At 38.0% G+C, this 19,391-nt stretch overlaps 1 protein-coding gene across 3 annotated transcripts in view; it reads right to left on the bottom strand.

The window, feature by feature from the left end:
- The window catches only part of KIF16B (kinesin family member 16B), a 153,945-nt gene that overhangs the window by 59,047 nt on the left and 75,507 nt on the right, over positions 1–19,391 (bottom strand). For 2 of the 3 annotated variants that reach the window (XM_086745328.1, XM_086745329.1), the window contains exons 15-19: positions 17,830–17,967; positions 11,955–12,037; positions 11,671–11,759; positions 3,329–3,382; positions 404–1,759 (exon numbers count right to left, since the gene is read on the bottom strand). In XM_086745328.1, coding sequence (XP_086601454.1) covers positions 404–1,759; positions 3,329–3,382; positions 11,671–11,759; positions 11,955–12,037; positions 17,830–17,967 — 1,720 coding nt within the window. Of the gene's footprint in view, positions 1–403; positions 1,760–3,328; positions 3,383–3,739; positions 3,773–11,670; positions 11,760–11,954; positions 12,038–17,829; positions 17,968–19,391 lie in introns of all 3 variants that reach the window. The other variant, XM_086745326.1, reaches the window with a different exon arrangement.

Genomic DNA, 19,391 nt, shown 5'->3' with positions numbered 1-19,391 from the left:
ATACTACCTCAAGAAAAAACACTTCATCGTTTCACCAATAATCACAGGTTTTAAAGCTCTAGTATTACCAATCAGACAACACAATTAAAAATGGCAATTCTGCCCTTTGCCATACTGCATGGACTAAATGCATTAATCCCAGTGGATTTTTGCTCAGGCCAAAAATAACAGATTTCTTCCTCTTCTTCCACATAGAAAGATCATTCCTTACCTGAATCACTTTTCTCTGAGTCTCCCATACTTAGGCTAAATGTTATGCTACCAGAGATCATGCTTCTGTACCTAAAAGGGTTTGTCATCACTCAAATACTGGGGCACAGGACAAGCTGCTCTCTCAACATCTAAGATATAAAATTAGTTATTTTTTGTGTATAGGTTCTAATAAATGGAAACCAACACTTACCGTTCTCGGTCTTGTTCAAGGGCTTTCTGCTCAGCTTCTAGACTGGCCTGCAGACCTGCCTGTTCGCTGCAGCTGTTGTTTAAAGTGGCAAGCTTCTGTTTCTGCTCTTCAATTTCAAAGTCTATTGTTGAACGGCGTTGCAAAGCAGAGTGTCTCCTTTCTAACTTAGCGACAGCTTGCTCCAGTGCCTCTCTCTGCTGTTTTTCTCTTGATTCAAGGATTTCTTTTTCCTTTTTCCGAACCTTTTCTTCCTGACGAGCTACATTGGTTGTGAATTCAAAGGTTTCTTGAAGCTGCTGCAGCTGATTTGTGCTAGCTCTATAGTGGGCAAGCTGCTCTTCTTTTTCTTCTATTTCTTTCTCTATTTGATAAAGAGTATTATCTAACCCTAATAAGCCCCTATCAAGGACTTCCAAAGCTCTTTTTTTTTCTTCCAGCAGAGCTGGCAAATGATTACTCTTCAGGTACTCAAGCTGGCGTACTTTAGATTGGAGCCGGTACTCTGCTGGCTTTATCTTATCAACTTCTTCAGCCTTGAGTAGGGTATCCACAAAGTTTTCATCATCTCTCTTGAAATTTATATGTTCTTCATATGCAAATTTTAAGTGTTCCAGAGCTCTTTTTTCATCTGCTATTTCCTTCTCTAGGTGATCCATCTGTTGAACTAAATCTTTTTCCAAAATAGTCAACTGTTCCAGCTGTTTCCTTTTAAAGTCTATAAAATCACACTGTGCTTTTTCTAACTCTTCATGGTTTTCATCACCTTCAGATCGGGCTTCTTTGACTTTCAAAAGAGATTCTCTAATATCTTCGAGATCTCTTTTTTCTTCTTCAACTCTTTGTACATCTCCTCTCTTCAGGAGCTCTATCATGACCTGCTTCTCTCGAAGCTGTTTTTCTAGATGAGCCACCAGCATCACCTGATCCCTTTCTTGTTCTTCAAGTCTCTTTTTTTCTGATTCCAGCTTAATATACTGTTCATCCTTTTCCTTTTTAAGTTTTTCTAGTTCACGGAAAATCTGCATTTTCTCTGCTTTTTCATTATGATTAAGTTCTTGTAGTCGCTGCAACTCCTCTTTGACTCGGGCAAAAATTTCTTCCTGCTGCTTTTTCTTTTGAAGTTCTATCTCCTGTTGTTCCCGTAATCTCTCTTCTTCAAATTTTTCCTTCTCAGCCAGCAAATCCTTTAATCTGCTCTCAATGTGAACACTTCTCCGTTTCAGACTCTCTTCCTGTTTTCGAATTTGCAGCTGTACAATTTCTGTCTCTTTACGTTGTGACTCTACCTCTTGCTGCATTCTTACAAGTTCTGCTTTGTCAGATCTTTGTTTTTCTTCCATCTCTTCTATTTGTTTCCTACAGTAAAACATTTACATGCAATATTTCAAACTTTTTTTCCAAAAGACAACATATGCCTTAGAAGATAAAAAAAGTTTGGACAAGGATTTTTCAATATATATAATGGCTTCTTTTTTAATGGTTTTTTTTTGCCACAGGTTAAGATCTTATATTGCTTGGAAGTGACTCAATGCATGAGATAAATGGTAAAGAGATTCATATAGTGTATTTCAACAAAAAAAGTTGTGGATATATGAAGTTATAGGAAGATATGTTATATAGCACTTAAGTTAGTAGAAACTTAGGTCTGTCAAATCCAATAAAAATATTGATAGAACACATCTATGCACACAGTGAAGAGTAAATATATATATATTTTATATAGACATACATTCTGATATCCACAAACTGGTATAAAATGACTTGATTAGAAATTTGCCACACCAAATTTAAGCCAACACATGAATTAAAACAATGTCTTCTCTTCAGGTGAAATCAACGGAATGATTGATAAACAGGATTATAAGATTAGGAACAGATGTATTTGAGAGAGAAATTACTTTAAGACAAATTACATCCTGCACAATCTCTCTTTCAAAGGTTCTAGTGCACTCCAAATGAGGACAGACTGAGACTTGAAGGTCACCATTATCCCCATAATACAACTGCCTGAGTATATGTAGAGACAACCTGCAAGTTGGTTAGTTATTTTGCAAGAAGTTAAAGTCGGATAAACTAAAGCACAAGCAAAGCAACTTCAACGTAATCTGAAGTCAAATCCTGTCAAAATAACAAAGAGGATAAATATCAGTGAATCTGTTGCATTATTTTCTTAATAACATCTTCTAATGCTTCAGAGTTTCAAGGTTTTTCTGAGTTTACTTAATTTAGTCCAACAATATAAAAAACTCTTTCAAAATGTAGCAAGCCATCTAAAGCTGAGATGGCAGAAAGTGTCTTTCAGCTTATAAATCTAATCAATGCTGTGATGTGCCTTAAGGTAAGAGCTATCATTTCTAAAAATCTTAGCAAGTATGATGATCTAGAACAGTCAGCTCAGTTTGCCAGCTGACAATACTTTATTTTGTACTTCAAACTGATTTCAAAATGATGTTCGAATAAATATGAACAGTAAGCCCATACCAGTACTAGAGTTTCGTCTAAGAGAAGCAGAGTTTATAAAGTGAGTTTTTCCAACTGAGATTCAAAGACTACTACACCATAAGAGATATGAATAAAGAATGTAATTTGGCATTTTTAAAAATAATTCCATGAAAATTAACAGTGAGGGTCATATATTACATTTGTACAATCTACCGTCCTCATATCTTTGTGTTTGGTATTTCCTTTGCTAAAGATCACATTTAGCTACAATTCAGTTTGCCTATCTGTTACTAATCAATAAGAATGAACAGTTCAAGAAAATAAGCAAAATCTTCACAGAAGACAAAATAAAATGAGGTTACTTATATCAGGATCCTCTGCTTGCTGATTAACACCATGATTCCAAACTAATGATTTAAATGAGTCTACAATGTGTGTATATATATACACACACACATATGTAAAGATCACAGAGGATGTTACCTTTTACTCTCTAATTTTTCAAGTTCCTCTCGTTGTTGTCTCTCAAATTCTAGCCTGGTTTGAAAAAAAAAAAAAAAAAACAAAACCACAGTTAAAAGGTTATTATTTCCTGAATATCATAAAAAATAGGAAGATATAATGCAATTCAGTGTCTACTTAGAAGATTATAAAAATGGTACAAATCAAAAGTTTTATAAACTACTTTCTACTATAACAGAAAATATCCCCTTCATTAGGGTTACAAATTAGATATCATGCTGTCTGACATGAGTACAAACAGAAAAGTAAATGTATTTCTGGTGAAAAAAATCCAAACTATCTAAAAGGTAAACAAGACAGATAAATGATCAGCATAGCCTCTACAAGTTAACTACATGCGGCAATCAATACAAATAAATTGAATTTCTCTACCTTAGACAGATCGGTCCTTTTACAGGGAAAAGACTGCCATGGGAGGCAGGGGGAAACAGAGCGATCAATAAAGAAAGGAATTGATAGAAAAAAATACATTAGCGGTACAGAATATTTTAAAGTCAATAACAGTTTGTTTTATTAGAGGTTAAATAGGTTAGATTCACAGAACATTCATCACATTACTATTCCAAAGTAAAATTTAAATATTTGTTCTTTCTAAACAAGTTTTTCAAATGCCAATGATAGTTAATCGATGCTCATCATCCTATGGTTTATTAACTTGACCACTTCTGAGAAGGGAAAGAGCTAAGAATCTAAGGTACAGTATGCTCGTAGTTGTTCCTCCTTTTCCTGCTAAGAAGAAAATCCATATTACTATGATGTAACCTGTGGGGTTGAAAAAAAATCAAATTCCTGGAAACATTCAAGTACAGAAGAGAATTCAAACTCATTTATCTAAAATATTTTGAGATTTTAAATTACTTAGTTTGATAAGGTATAATTATTGGAGAGTATTTTATGTCATTTTTACTATCAGCTCTTATTACAGTTGTACAGAACTTATTTTAACTTCCTTTGAAAGACTTATGATTTTTAAGGAAGTTTTTCAAAATAAATATTCCTTCTATTTTGTTAAAGCATAAAGAACCTATATATGGCCTGAAATACTCAAACAAATAGACAAATATCCAGTTATTTCAGACCTGCTACAGCTTAAGGAGTTTGCAGGTTAGTGAGGTAGTTCATAAACACTGAAAAAAATGCAAGACTGCACCACAAAATTAACTTCAAGTATGTGACGAACTGCAGTTTAAGATGTCACGACCACAATTACATAGACAGGTTTTTTGAACAATAAGGTATACATAATATTTTTTTTTTCTAAAATCATACCAATGTCTATGACAGAAAGGAATTGCCCTTGGAAATGTGTAACAAAAAACACCAATAATCTAATGTTTATAAAGTAGTTTAAATGAACTGATTCCTATATACTCAAGAAGCATCTTTCTAACCACTGTAATACTGAAGAAAGACTAGTTTAACAAATTCCACTTTTCCCTATTCCTCACAAATTCATTTTAAAAAATACTTTTTACAATGCCTAAGAGATTAGTAAATGTTGATTTTTATACACAGCTTCAGCAATCTGGAACTGTCATGTAAATGTCTTACTAAGAGCTCCTTCACATTTGCACTGAGACTGTCTAGGATGGGCACTATCTCAACATTACAGCACCAGAAGAGATGACAAAAATTTAGTATTTTAATTTTATCATAATTTCTGTAGCAGCAATGCAAAATATGAAGTTATGCAAAGAGAAAAAAAAGCAATGTTAAGGGACCTTCAGAAAGCAAAAGCTTAATTTAATGGTTATCATGTGTGCTTTTTCTCCCCTCCCCCCATTTTTTTGTTTGGTTTTTTTTTTGTTTTTTTTTTTTTTAAGCTATACCTCAATAGCCCTCGCTTTGGCTGTGGTCTGCCTCTGGAATTCATAGTTGTTAGCTATCACTTCTTACATAGGTCTTGGCTGACAAATGTCACTATATTCATGATTACTTCAGTCCAAAATAATATAGATCATGTGAAATATAGCTCTAGTCTGTGGAAATGCAGATGTCCATTGGGTGCTGTTAGATGTTGGCCATCTTTGCTTAGATAGCTGGCAAAGAAGATTAACAGGTATTCCCATGCTTGATTAAACCATAATGAAGTAAAATGTTTCAGATCAGCTAACATAATTTGCAAAACACAGAGCAAAAAAATCTTTTGCTATTTTGACTGTCCTATAAAACACAAAATTGGCAAATATATTTTACATATGCATAAAAACAGTAACTAGCTTTTGACTGAGCTCTGATACAAGGAAAATGAGCCATCATAGCAATCAGACTGATATAAAAATAGGTGAGGGGTGAAAACTCTGATTTTTCTCTTTGAAGAAGTGTCTCAAATATCTTCAATACTGGTGTCACGACAATCAGTTTTACCTTACACTGAAGTGAAGCTGGCTGTGCTTAAAAGGTTTTTCAGGAAGGAGAAACTAACTATGCAGAAGTGGTTCTTTCTTCAGTGAAAATGGCTGTTTCCCAAAGCCAAACATGGATCACCATCAACACCCCAACAAATAGCTTCTAAATGCTACATTTAGCTGGTTTTAAATCGCACATTTAATGCATTTTAGACAAATAAATACTCCTATGAAGTGAAGGGCTAATGCAGCCTGGTGTTTTGCTGCTATGTAGATTCTGTGGTGCCTAAGAGGGTCTGAGCTCCACTGAAGGCTCTCCTGCCTTGGGGTTATTCACAGTACCTCTATTTTCCATCAAAGGCACTCACACTGCAGCTTCTGTTTTTGCTGGGGTAATAATGATGCCTGTCTTCCTCAGCTGCCTATTTTCTCAATATATTTAGGAATTTACCACTTCTGAGATCATTCCTCAGCAGTATTTGCTTCAAACTGATTATGAGTTCAAAGTTATTTCAAGACAGGAGAGAAGATGAGAAGGCAATACAGGCTGTCAATGGTTGCAGAAACCTTGTTTCTTTAAGAAGCTAGTCAAAAAAAAAAAAAAAAAATCTCAGGTTCACCAAAAAAAATCACTTGCTATAATACATCACTGCCAGTTTTACAAAGCACAGATGCAAGACTGATGTTTTCCGGCTTAGTCTATCTGTAATAAAAATCTTTTTCACATAACCTCTACTCTCTTTATTAATGTGAGCACTACTGTGAATAGAAAAAAAAATTAGCTGGAAATTAAAAAGTAAGAAACATACAGATACTAACAACTAGAATCTACTCTCTCTTCTTTTGTAGATCTACCACAAAGAAACTGAATCTGATCAGTGTTGAATGAAATAGTCACCATTTTCCTGGAATACGTGGCATATCTAGTGATGACAGCAGTGTACATAAGCTGTAGAGAAAGGAAGTCAGTTCTACTAGCACAGTACCACAATAGCTTAATTTACACAGCACAAAAGTGCTATCTGGTACTACATCTGTTAGGAAAGACTGAGTATTAGCAGGACTACAAAGACATTACAATGCCACTCCGTAGCCCAATTTATGAGATTCATTTTACAAAAACAAAAAAAACCTCATGCTAAATCCATGACAAGACCAAGGTTTCTCATAAGTGGTTTTAGAGTTACAGTACAATATAACTTACAAAAAGTCCCCAAATGAAATCTTCAGTACCAGTCTCTGTGCAAAATTCTATTTTATCCAAAGCTCATTATCTGAAGCAGTGTTTCATGACACAAGATTAAAGACAAAGACTAGGATAAAGTAGAACAAAGTATTTTGCATGGTAAGCCAAAATTTTATGCAACTGTCTCCAACATGTGTGTTGTGGTTTTGTTTAGTGAGGGGGAGACCTAAGGTGGTAGCTTCTGTAAGGAAACTGCTAGAAGTTGCTCCCCTTTGTTCAGTGGACTTGTCCAGGCCTAGGGTGGACCTGCTGCTGGCCAAGGCCGAGCCGATTGGCAGCAGAATGTTCCATGATAACACCTCTGCGATAACGTAGTTAAGAAAGGGAAAACAGAAAAAAAAAAGAGAGAAGAGAAGATGTGAAGAAGCTGAGCGGGGGCAGAGGTGCATAGAGGGAGGCGTAGGCCTCATAGGCCTTGCAGGCCTCACCCTCTGGCCTCTCGCCAGGTGGCCGACTAGGCCCAGCTCGGCCCGGCCTGGCTGTAAGAAGTGGAGAGGAGATGAGATGGATGATGTGAAGAGATTCTGAGAGGCATCTGCCAGCCTGTTGAGAAGAACTTGTCTTGTGAGAGGAACAGCTGCAGATGCCAAGGTCAGTGAAGAAGGAGGGGGAGGAGTAATGCGGCTCCTGGCCAAGATTCCCCTGCAGCCTGTGGTGACGACCATGGTGGAGCAGGTTGTCCCCCTGCAGCCCATGGAGGTCCACGGAGGAGCAGAGATCCACTTGGAGCCCGTGAAGGACCCCACACCGGGGGAGGTGGATGCCTGACGGCAGCTGTGGCCCCAGGAGGGCCCACTGGGACAGCCGTTCTGGAGGGACTGCACTCCGTGGAAGAGATGACCCACGCTGGAGCAGTTTCAGGAAGGACTGTAGCGTATGGGTGGGACCCCCACAATGAAGCAGGAGAGGAATGTGAGGAGTTCTTCCCCCAACCATGAAGCAGTGGCATAAAACAACGCGTGATGAACTGACCGCAACCCCCATTCCCTCTTCCCCCCTGTGCTGCTCGGAGGGGAAGGTAGTAGAGATAATGTTAAGCTTGGGAAGAGGGAGGTTATCTTGTTCTCTGTCTCATTATCCTGCTGTTTGTAGTAATAAATGAATAGTTTTCCCCAAGTCGAGTCTGTTTTGCCCATAATGGTAACTTTAAGGATTTTCTCCCTGTCCTTATCTCAAACCTCGAGCCGTTTTTCCTTATATTATCTCTCCCTATTCTCTCAGAGGGTGGGGGGAGTGAGAGAGAGACTGTGTAGTCTGGTCCTGATCGGGGCTGAACTACGGCAATATGAGAAATCAACAGCCGAACAAAAACCACATACATAACAAAAGGCACACACAAAGACAATCCATCTGAAAATACAATTAAAGATAGCACTGATTTTCACATGGGAAAGATACAGGTACAGTAAGCAAGAGTCATCATTCGTCTGCCTTCACAACTGAAGGTAATAGCCCACAGGCTCTTCTGCCATTGATTGCTAAAGATACTAGATCTTACAAGGCGTTTATTGCAGCCTACGGAAATCGCAAATTTAGCTGTCAGCCTTGAGGTTATCAGTACCAAAACCGGAAGAAAAGGTGGTCTTGAAAGTGCTAAATTAACAATAGGTAGTATGCTAGTCAGCTATAGAAGTCACACAAAAAAAACTCAGAAGGCCAGCTACTGAAACTAGATCTACACTGATGGTGGGTAGTATACCATTACGTTATGAGAAATTGATCTATTGTAATAGAGGGTCAATACCAAAAGATCACATCCTACATTGTTCCTGATGAAAAACAAAAAGAAAAAAAAATCCAAACCAAATTTAGAGTAGGATATTCTTTTCCATCTGCACTTTTGCAGGAAGCAAGATGCTTGCCCCCCCGCTAGTGCCTTCAGTACAATTACCCAGCTATCAGATTTATTGAATGTTTTACCCAGGCTGAACACAGTCACTACTCAGAATAATAACCACTGCAGCACTGTACTTGCTAAGCAGCATTCCCAGCTGGAAGTATAGAGCTCAAGCATTCTGCAAGTTGTCCAACTCTTTAAGAATATGATGTCATTGGCTTTGAATTATTACTAGGTCCTAAATGCTTGGGCTCTGCTTTATTCAAAATGTATTCTTTTCTTTAACTTGCATTTACCCTAGCCATCTGTTCCCTTTAAAGTAATACTTTCTGCATAATTACCTCTGTGGGACAAGCTCACCACATGATCAGAAAAACCCCAGCGCTGTCACAAAGCAGGAGACAGAAAGAAAAGTGTTTGTATCAACATAAATAAATTTAAAATTGTCATGGAATCTCAGTCTAAGCTGAAAAGCTGCTGTTGCCAAATTGCTGTCCGTATGCATCAATTATGGAAGATGCTTTCTTCTACTGATTTGTAAGACCAGGAATCAGTTAAACTACAGTGCCAACTTCAGAGTCTACCTTCTCTTTGCAGCAGTCATAAAAGCAGTAAAAAATCATATTTGAGGGGGTATGGGGGTTTGCGATTTGTTTTTTGGGTTTTTTTTAAATCGCTGATCTATTAGGACAACACTTACCTCTGCACTGCGTGGGCAATGTGTATTGTTAGATATGGCACCTATTTTTAAAACAGGTAGGTGTAAGAGTTTAAATTACAAATACGCAACCATGAGCTTTCCTCGCTTAGAAAAACATATATACATAACAGTGACTATAGAATAGGTTTTATTGCTCAAAAACAAGCAACAGTCAGGCAGACCTGCACTATCCCGGTAATCCAAGCCTTAAGCATAGTCCTTTCTTGTGTTTACAAATTAAGCAGGACAAAATATCCATTCCTGCAAGCCAGTTCACAAAGATTAATTGAATGCAGACTAGCAGGAGAATATCAATAATTAACCCTCTGCTCATAGCTTATATTCTAATAAAACACAAGCATGAAAGCTTTCAGGAATATGGAGAGTATTTCACCTAATCTTACCCTTAATTTCAACAGCAATAGCGCTCTCATAATCACACCGAAGGAAGGAAAATAAAAGTTACAAGAAGTGTTAGATGTGAAAAATGGCAGTGTTTCTAAAAATTGTTGCATACATTGATAACTTAATTATATTATTCATACCGTCTGATTTCCAGGAAAGCAATGCAAGATGTTTGAAGAACTGACAAGGAAAAAAAGCTATATTCCACAAAATACATTAGGGGAAAAAGAATTTGCTGCAATCCATCATAGAGATGATAAGTAACACGCAAGCCTTTTTTTTTTTTTTTTTAATAAGGGTCACAGGAAAAAAAAAATCTCTCTCTAAGACACAATTTGCCATTATCTGAAGACAGTATGAACTCCTTGGGCAGGGAATCATTCTTAAGCCTACCTTCAACTGGGCCTTGCCCATGCCATTGTATTTTGCTGCAAATCTGAAAGACTGCAAGTGAGGCAATGTTGAAATAATCTCTCCTATTCTATGCTGACTGCAAAGTCAAGGTCAGTACTGTGCAGTATAATGCAATTATTCATAACAGTATTGTTACAGAATAACATTATTAGTTGGGGAAAGGCCCATGACAGCTGATCAATAACCAGAGGTAACAAAGAACACCCAGGCACCCTCCCCAGCCCACTGAAAATATAATACTAACAACTGTCACTAGAAGTTTTTAGATCAAACTATCTGAAAAGCTATAGAAAAACATACATATACTTTTTTGACCTTCTATTTAATCTCTGAAAAAAAAGATGTAATTTATGAGCAACCAGCGCACTATCTTGAGATCTCTGTAGGTAGCTCAATAGCAAAAGAGAAACAGTCACATTTGAAGCAATGTTACTACACATATTCACTGTATTTAAGACATTGTTTAACTTGCAGTTATTATTACCTGTTCAATTTTCCGAAGTTCTAATGGATAAAGAGCAACCCCACAGTAAAACTCAGGTATAAAGCTGCACTATCTGAAAGCCTGTAATTCAATTTACAGTCCATTTTTCAAAAGCACACAGGTGGTTAAAGTGCCTCATCTAACACTTAATTCAAAACATAGGCACTAGCTATCGGGGAAAAAAATAGAACAAAACACTATGAATTCTCTGTAAGTCACTTTAAGAACATTAAAAATAGCTTCTCTACAATAAGCAGTCTATGTCATTGTAACTGTCTGATAAAACTGTTTTCCACATCCTAACTTAGCCACCTACTAGGAGGTATATAGGTGAGAACATGGAGACATTAATTTCCTAGCTTTTTAATGCTTGTATTGATATTATATGAACTCAAAAAACCTTAATTTTCAGTTTACAATGCATTTTTTCTCAGGAAAAATAGTTAACCTGTAATTCTCAAGAAAGCATGAACGTCATTATTATGTCATTATGCTGAACTGCCTTCATTTATAAATGCAAATGCTGTCCCCCAGACTTCAGGTACTACAACTTTCTTTGTGTTAGATCTATCAGTGTGGTTATTTGCTGGTGCAATTACTCTTCTTGCATTTACATAAAAAAATCCCAGGTAAAAGCACGTGTTAAGCAAGATGGAAAGTTCATCAGTGTCCCTTCATTCCATTTTATAGCATATACTAGTTCAAAATACATTTCTCAAAAGTTCTGGCTTCATTCAGAAGCTTGTTATTTAACAAGCATGTACTATGAATCTGAAAACAAAATATTTTATATTACCGCCATTTGGAACATTCAAACCACTAAAATGAAGAACTGTTGCAATTTTAATATACTTTTAGAATATACTCACCCTGGATTATAAAGCATAACCGCTGACAAGTTCTCACAAGATTTTGAAAGGTCTGTCATAGACAAGCTGAAGGAAGATAGCAGTCCACTCTAACAACAGACCATAAAATAAATGTATTAGACAAAAAAACAATGTGCTTACAAACTCTTGTTTCACTTGATGAAATAACTAATGTCTGTGAAGCAAATAAAAAAAAAAACATTCTACAACAACCGAGGTATGTCTATATTAACAAGAAAATTGTGAAAAGGTTTACATTTCCCCAAACACTGATTTAATATCACCTTTCTTTTTTCCCTTAGCTTAGCAGCTTCCTTTGGGTGGTTAAAGCGAAACATATTGGTTCTTCCAAGTAATATAACAGCACCTGATGAGAAAAAACACACACCATTCACTTACAACATACTGTACCTGAAAATACCAAGTAATTTTTCAGACATAGAATATGTAAGCAAAGACTTCCATTAATCAAGAACAAAATGAAAATGCATTTTGATAATTCAAGTGTATAAGGATGCACAGTCACAGCTACATTAACTGATGCATACAGTTTATTCCTTCCTCTTCCTAATTAAAAAAAAAAAAGTCACACATGTTCACACACACAAAGGTCAAACTTGTCATGTAGTTCAGTTAAAGAATATATAGGTAGAGGAAGCAGTGGAAGCAGCTGCCTCAATCTGATCTACACACTCTTCAACAGCGCTACTTTGGAAGCCACCAGTAGGTACTGATATAATAGGAACATCCATAAGAACAAACTTGTCCATCCACTACTGATTGCAGTCAGGTTTGAATCCACCTATGCTGAAAGCTCCAGATTTCCATCATTTGTACTCTCAGTTATCTTTTTCTTCTCTCTACAGAACAACACTGAAGTTTATTGTCACTCAAAACGAGACTATTAGACTTTTATACCCAATAGCTATTTTCTGAAGGAAGAAACTTGAATAATTCATATTGCTCAATGCACATCCATTATTGTATTTAATCAGTTAAGGTAGAGGTCACAAATAATGAGATGCACCAAGATGAATACTTTCCTACTAAGAAGTAGTATATTGTCAGTGATGTCTCACTACTGTCATAACATGGAAGTCTTCCAAGTTAACCACCACAGAATCAAGCATTTATCTGTCTGTTGGTATGAGGCATTTTTAAAAAATAAGAAAAAGGACTCCATTACACTCACAGTATGAAAAAACTGCACTTAGACTGTCCACTGCAAACAAATTCTTACCTTCTGAGAATGACATGCCATCCTTAATAAGGAATGCTCCTCTTAAAATTTGCTTAATTAGGAATATCAACCCATATAAGGTCATCCAGTCTTGGCAAATAAACGGCAGAAAGAACTATACTCACGACACCACTTCTTCCTGTCTACACAACACCTCAATTTTGGACCATATAAATCGTTTACCTCAATCTAATCTTAAAAAGAGCTACCTTTCATAAATCTGTACTTAAGTTTGATTGCAAAGTCATTTTGATATCACCTCTAATTTATATGATGACCTTTCCTTTGAGAAGTGTGCTGGGCATATTTTTAATGTAAGTATATTAAAAGGGATCCCTGACAGCCATGACTGCTGTAATGAAAGGGCTAAAACTGTTTTCTCTCTATCACTGCTTCATATGCTTACAGTTGTACCAAACATTTATCTGTTCCACTCATGCTGGCTACCTGGAGGGGGACAGCGAGGACTTCTATGAAATTCCTTCAGTTACTTTCAAATGAATATAAAAATAATGCATTGTAAACATTTTTGACCACTTTACTAGGTGGAAGCACCTTAAATAAATTATTTAAAATTTCAGAATGAATATAGTTACAGATGTATCTTCCTAACTTCATGAATTTAAAAGAGAAAAGGAGACAGAGCCTTAACAGCAAGCACATGACAGTCAAACCCAGACCACAGATCATATGAACAACTCTAGGTTTCTCTTCCCTGAATCCTACGATCATTTTTGTATTGTTCTATTATTAAGGAGAAACTCTACAGTCTTAATCCACATTTAAGAGAACCTAGATAAGCATCAACATCAAAGCCTCTTTAGGCTTTAAGTCTGGACAAAATCATGCAGTCAAATATTTCCTAAGTACTAGGTTTGATTGTCTGCTATTGTACAATGCAGCTCTCCATCAGAATGCAAGTATACAAAGTGCAGCATAAATGTTGTCATGGAAATGTAACAGGATTTGCTATGGGGTTTGCTTTCAATTTATTTACTACAAGCAACAATTCTTATTCTCCCTAAACATTACATGGCAAAGAAAAAAACTTTTGTCAAATATATTGACAGTACTAAGAACAACAACACAAAAACTAAGCAAAAATGTCTTTATCATTTGTGAAGCTCTGATCTTGCAATTTACCAGTTGACTCCAACATAAAAGTGACCAGAAAGCATAGGGGAAAAAAAAAAAAAAAAAATATATATATAAAACATCTATATATATGTGTGTGTGTATATTTATCACTTATATAACACATAACATACAAAAACATGTATCACGTGATATACGAGATAACATAAAACATATGATATAACACATACATAACAACATATATGATATAACACAACATACATATACATAACATATATGATATAACACAAAAGTGTTCTGGCATGTGGGTTTTCCTAGTTTCTTCCACAGTGAATATAAATTTATTCTCTGAAAAGGCCTTCTGCTCTCTGTAGTGCTTCTTTTATACCCTGATCATTGATCAGCCCTACAGACTCTCTGATGAGCTTCTTGATGTGTTTGAAGAAGAGTTTAGTGCTGTTTTAGAACCTTTTAGCAGCTTGTTTGGGTTTTGGTTTTTTTTATCATTTATTTTTATATGTTATCAGCCAGGATTTATGAGTTTTTCTATTTTCTTGGTTGCCCAGAGAGATGGTGGATGCCCCATCCCTGGAAATGTTCAAAGCCAGGTTGGATGAGGCTCTGAGCAACCTGATCTGGTTGGAGATGTCCCTGCTCCTTGCAGGGGGGTTGGACTAGATGACCTTTGAAGGACCCTTCCAACCCTAACCATTCTATGATTCTATATATATAGGAAGAACATCTGTTGAACGTCATCAAGCATCTCTGATCTACACAGAGCAATCTTTTGGAACTATGGAAACAAATGTATTGATAATTAAGATCTTACCAACTTCTAAAAGTTATTTTTTATTAATGAACTATGAAAAAAACTGCAGTGGGAGGTTATGTTAACTACAGAAGGGTTGGCACTTTGGCCTAAAAACTGGAAAACATGGTTCAAGTTGAAGATAAATTTAGAATCATAGAATCATTTAGTTTGGAAAAGACCTTTAAGATCATCAAGTCCAACCGTAAACCTAGCACTGCCAAGTCCACCACTAAAACATGTCCCTAAGCACCACATCAACACATCTTTTAAATACCTCCAGGGATGGTGACTCCACCACTTTCCTGGGCAGCCTGTTCCAATGCTTGACAAGCCTTTTGGTGAATAATTTTTTCCTAGTATCCAATCTAAGTCTCCTCTGATGCAACTTGAGGTCATTTCCTCTCGTCGTATCACTTGCTACTTGCGAGAAGAGATCGACTCACCTCGCAACAGCCTCCTTTCAGGTAGTTGCCGAGAGTGGTAAGGTCTCCCCTCAGCCTCCTTTTCTCCAGACTAAACAACCCCAGTTCCCTCAGCCGCTCCTCTTAAGACTTGTGCTCCAGACCCCTCACGAGCTTTGTTGCACTTCTCTGGACATGCTCTAGCAACTCAATGTCTTTCTGGTACTGAGGGGCCCAAAACTGAACACAGTATTCGAGGTGAGGCCTCATTTGTGCAGAGTACAAAGGGACAACAACTTCCCTACTCCCGCTGGCCACACTGTTCCTGATACAAGCCACCTGGGCACACTGCTGTCTCATATTCGGCCAGCTGTTCACCAATACTCCCAGGTCCTTTTCCAACCGGGCAGCTTTCCAGTCACTCTTCCCCAAGCCTGTAGTGTGGCATGGGGTTGTTGTTACCAAGTGCAAGATCAAGCACTAAGCTTTGCTGAATCTCATACAATTGGCCTCGGATCATCAATTCAGCCTGTCCGGATCCCTCTGTAGAGCGTTTCTATCCTCAAGAAGATCAACGCTCCTGTCCAACTTGGTGTTATCCGCAAACTTACTGAGGGTGCACTCAATCTCCTCATCCAGATCACTGATAAAGATATTAAACAGAACTGGCCCCAATACTGAGCCCTCAGGAATACAACTTAAGACAGTTGCCAACTGGATTTAACTCCATTCACCACAACTCTTTGGGAGTTTAAGGTAAAGGACAAATTCTAATTCTCAATACTAATTCAATTGCCTATAGAAACCCTAACATATGTTCTCAAGAAGGAAAAAATATTGTAGTAAGTTACATGTACACAAAAAGGCCACATTAGCCAGAATTCAAAAATGCTGGAAGTAATCTGTAGAAGGAAGTAGTAATTAATATGCCTCTTTTTTTAAACTCCCTGACAGTCTAAAAACTTAACGTATTTTCAAATGAACAGTTATTAACGATGAACGGAAACATTTAAATATAACATCAATTAATCAGTGTTACCTAAACTGGATATTTAAGAAGGCTGGCATTTCATGCTGTGAGACTAAATGCTAACACAGATAGGATACACAGATTGTGCACGAGTCGTTAAGTGACTTATTTCATCAGCTTTGCTCACCTGATGTCATAGTGGCTGTCTTTCTGTCACACACTGTCTGGTTACACAGGCGACAAGTCAGCTTATATAGCTTTTTTTCCCCACAATTTAGTAACTCAAAGCAACCCTTTCCCCTTTCTTGTTAGTTGCAAATTTATTTAGACAGACAGAAATTTCGGAGAAAAAAAGAGTCATGTTTCCACTGTTCACAGTACAAAAACCAAGTTTTTACATACACCTGGAAGAAGGAAATAGCATCCAAACTCCTACTTTCTTCTGAGGCACACCAAATCTTTACTGCCTTTGAAACGTAGCAGGATAAAGATGAGTCATTGCAACTGCAATTCTTATTGTTCACAGTGGGTTTTGCCATAAATGTCAATGCTTCTATTGCTCACAATTTATCAATGGGATTTACCCAAATATAAGACAAAGGGGCCTGGGCTTTTTTTTTTCCCTTCCAATATCTGTAAGAGAAACAAGTGCATACGTCTCATTTTGCATGAAGAAACAGACGCTTTACAAAATCAATGTCGCCTCTCTTCACCAAAACTCTTTATTTTCTGAAAGCAGACTTTTGAAGCACTTGTTTGAGTTCAGAAAAAGATGCAAGACTCTCCTTGTTCAACATTGCATTCTTCCTTTGTCAGAATAAGCTTACTCTAAAAGCTTCTTTCCAGGAATCTAAAGTGACAGTGCTTTTCACCAGCTGAGCTGTGTCACAACCTCACTCCTAAACAGGTCCTTCAGCTCACTGATAATAGGAAGATATTCTGGGTGCTCCTGGAAAACAAAACAACCTGAATCTCTGCTGCAGCACTCACCAACTTACTTGCTAGCCAGTCCTTTCCAGGCCAACACAATACATCTTTGTTCCCAGCTGTCCCAGCTGCATTTTCATTTCCAAATTTTAAAGCTTTTATACTAAAATGATAATTCTCTAAACTTCCTCCTTAAGTTTCACCCTCCCCCTTTGGTCATTTCCCTACAGCTGCAGTGAACAGATACTCCAGTTGAATCTCCTGCTGTACAAGAGTATTTGGCAATAGTGTTAAGTCCTGGCCTGAAGCTCGGGGACAGGGGAGTATTTTAGTCCTACAGAGACCAATGTTCTTTTTCTTAATATCACAGCAATCTAAGCAATCTGGCATGGAGTTCACTTTATGTATAGACTTTGAACTAAATCAAATAGTAACTATCAATTCATACTCAAGATTATGAAGTGGCTTAAATTAGAAAAGAATTCTCTTTCTTTTCACCACATGGTAATTCTTAGACAGAACAGAACCTCCATGGCTCTCCTGATTGTTTTTGGAAGAAATTGAATTAGAAATTAATTAATTAAACAATAGAATTAATTAAACAATTAGAATTAATTAAACAATAACATCTTTATACACACACACATTTTTTCAGTGCTGTTGCAAGAAAGAAATAAATGCGCTGCATCAAAAAAGACAGTACGGTCAGTAATACCTTGGTTTAGGTGTGTGGCCTCTGTAATCTGAATACCATTCACAGAACACTGCGCTCCATTCAGTGGTATTAGGTTCACAGTACCGTTGAGATTTTCAAAGATGCAATGCTCACTTTCCAAATCAAGGCCATGAAGAACTGCACACAAAAAAATAAAATAACATAATTAGTCTCTTAACAACTAGGAAGATTAAAATGCTGATATTAATTTTTTTTAAGGACACATTACATTACATATTTGGGAGTATCTTTTCTCTTTATTCTGGACAATGGTTTTTTCCTTCCTTCATTACATCCTGCATGCCTTAAATGTTGATCCTGTTTATTGTTTTATGGTAGTGAAAAGAGAAGTGTGCTAAGTCGTTTGGGCTTCTTTTGGTGTAATGTTTTTACTAATCTTAGAATCATAGAGTCATAGAATGGTTAGGGTTGGAAGGGACCTTCAAAGGTCTTGCAGTCCAACCCCCCTGCAAGGAGCAGGGACATCCCCAACTAGATCAGGTTGCTCAGGGCCTCATCCAGCCTGGCCTTGAACGTTTCCAGGGATGGGGCCTCCACCACCTTTCTGGGCAACCTGTGCCAGTGTTCTGTAACTCACATCATAAAAAATTTTTTCCTAATTTCCAATCTAAATCTACCCCCCTCTATTTTAAAACCATTACCCCTCGTCCTATCGCAACAGGCCCTACTGAACAGCCTCTCCCCATCTTTGTTGTAGGCCCCCGTGAGGTACTGGAAGACCGCTATCAGGTCTCCCCGGAGCCTCCTCTTCTCCAGGCTGAACAGCCCCAACTCTCTCAGCCTGTCCTCATAAAAGAGGTGCTCCAGCCCTTTTATCATCTTCGTGGCCCTCCTCTGGACCCTCTCCAGCTGGTCCATGTCCTTCTTGTGTTGGGAGCTCCAGAACTGGACACGGTACTCCAGGTGGGGTCTCACCAGGGCAGAGTAGAGGGGCAGAATCACCTCCCTCGACCTGCTGGCCACGCTTCTCTTCATGCAGCCCAGGATGTGGTTGGCCTTCTAGGCCGCAAGGGCGCATTGCCTGCTCATGTTAAGCTTCTCATCCACCAGCACTCCCAAGTCCTTCTCCTCAGGGCTGCTCTCAATCCATTCTCCGCCCAGCCTGTATTTGTGCCTGGGATTGCCATGACCCAGGTGCAGGACCTTGCACTTGGCCTGGTTGAACTTCATGAGGTTGGCACGGGCCCACCTCTCCAGCCTGTCAAGGTCCCTCTGGATGGCATCCCTCCCTTCCAGCGTGTCAACGGCACCACACAGCTTGGTGTCATTGGCAAACTTGCTGAGGGTGCACTCTATCCCACTGTCCATGTCGCCGACAAAGATGTTGAACAGGGCCGGGCCCAGCACGGACCCCTGAGGGACACCACTCATGACCGGTCTCCACATGGACATTGAGCCGTTGACCACCACTCTCTGAGTGCGGCCATCCAGCCAACTCCTTATCCACCGAGTGGTCCGTCCATCAAACGGACCAATCTGGTGCTAACACACAGAAGCAAATGCTTCTTTCCTCCTAAGAGCAAGCAGGAAAGTAAAATTTA

The sequence above is a fragment of the Chlamydotis macqueenii genome, chromosome 3 (genome assembly GCF_036417535.1).
Source record: "Chlamydotis macqueenii isolate bChlMac1 chromosome 3, bChlMac1.mat, whole genome shotgun sequence".
NCBI classification, from domain to species: Eukaryota; Metazoa; Chordata; class Aves; order Otidiformes; family Otididae; genus Chlamydotis; species Chlamydotis macqueenii.
Note: the sequence above shows the minus strand (reverse complement) of the source record. Positions and strands in the feature narration are given on the sequence as shown.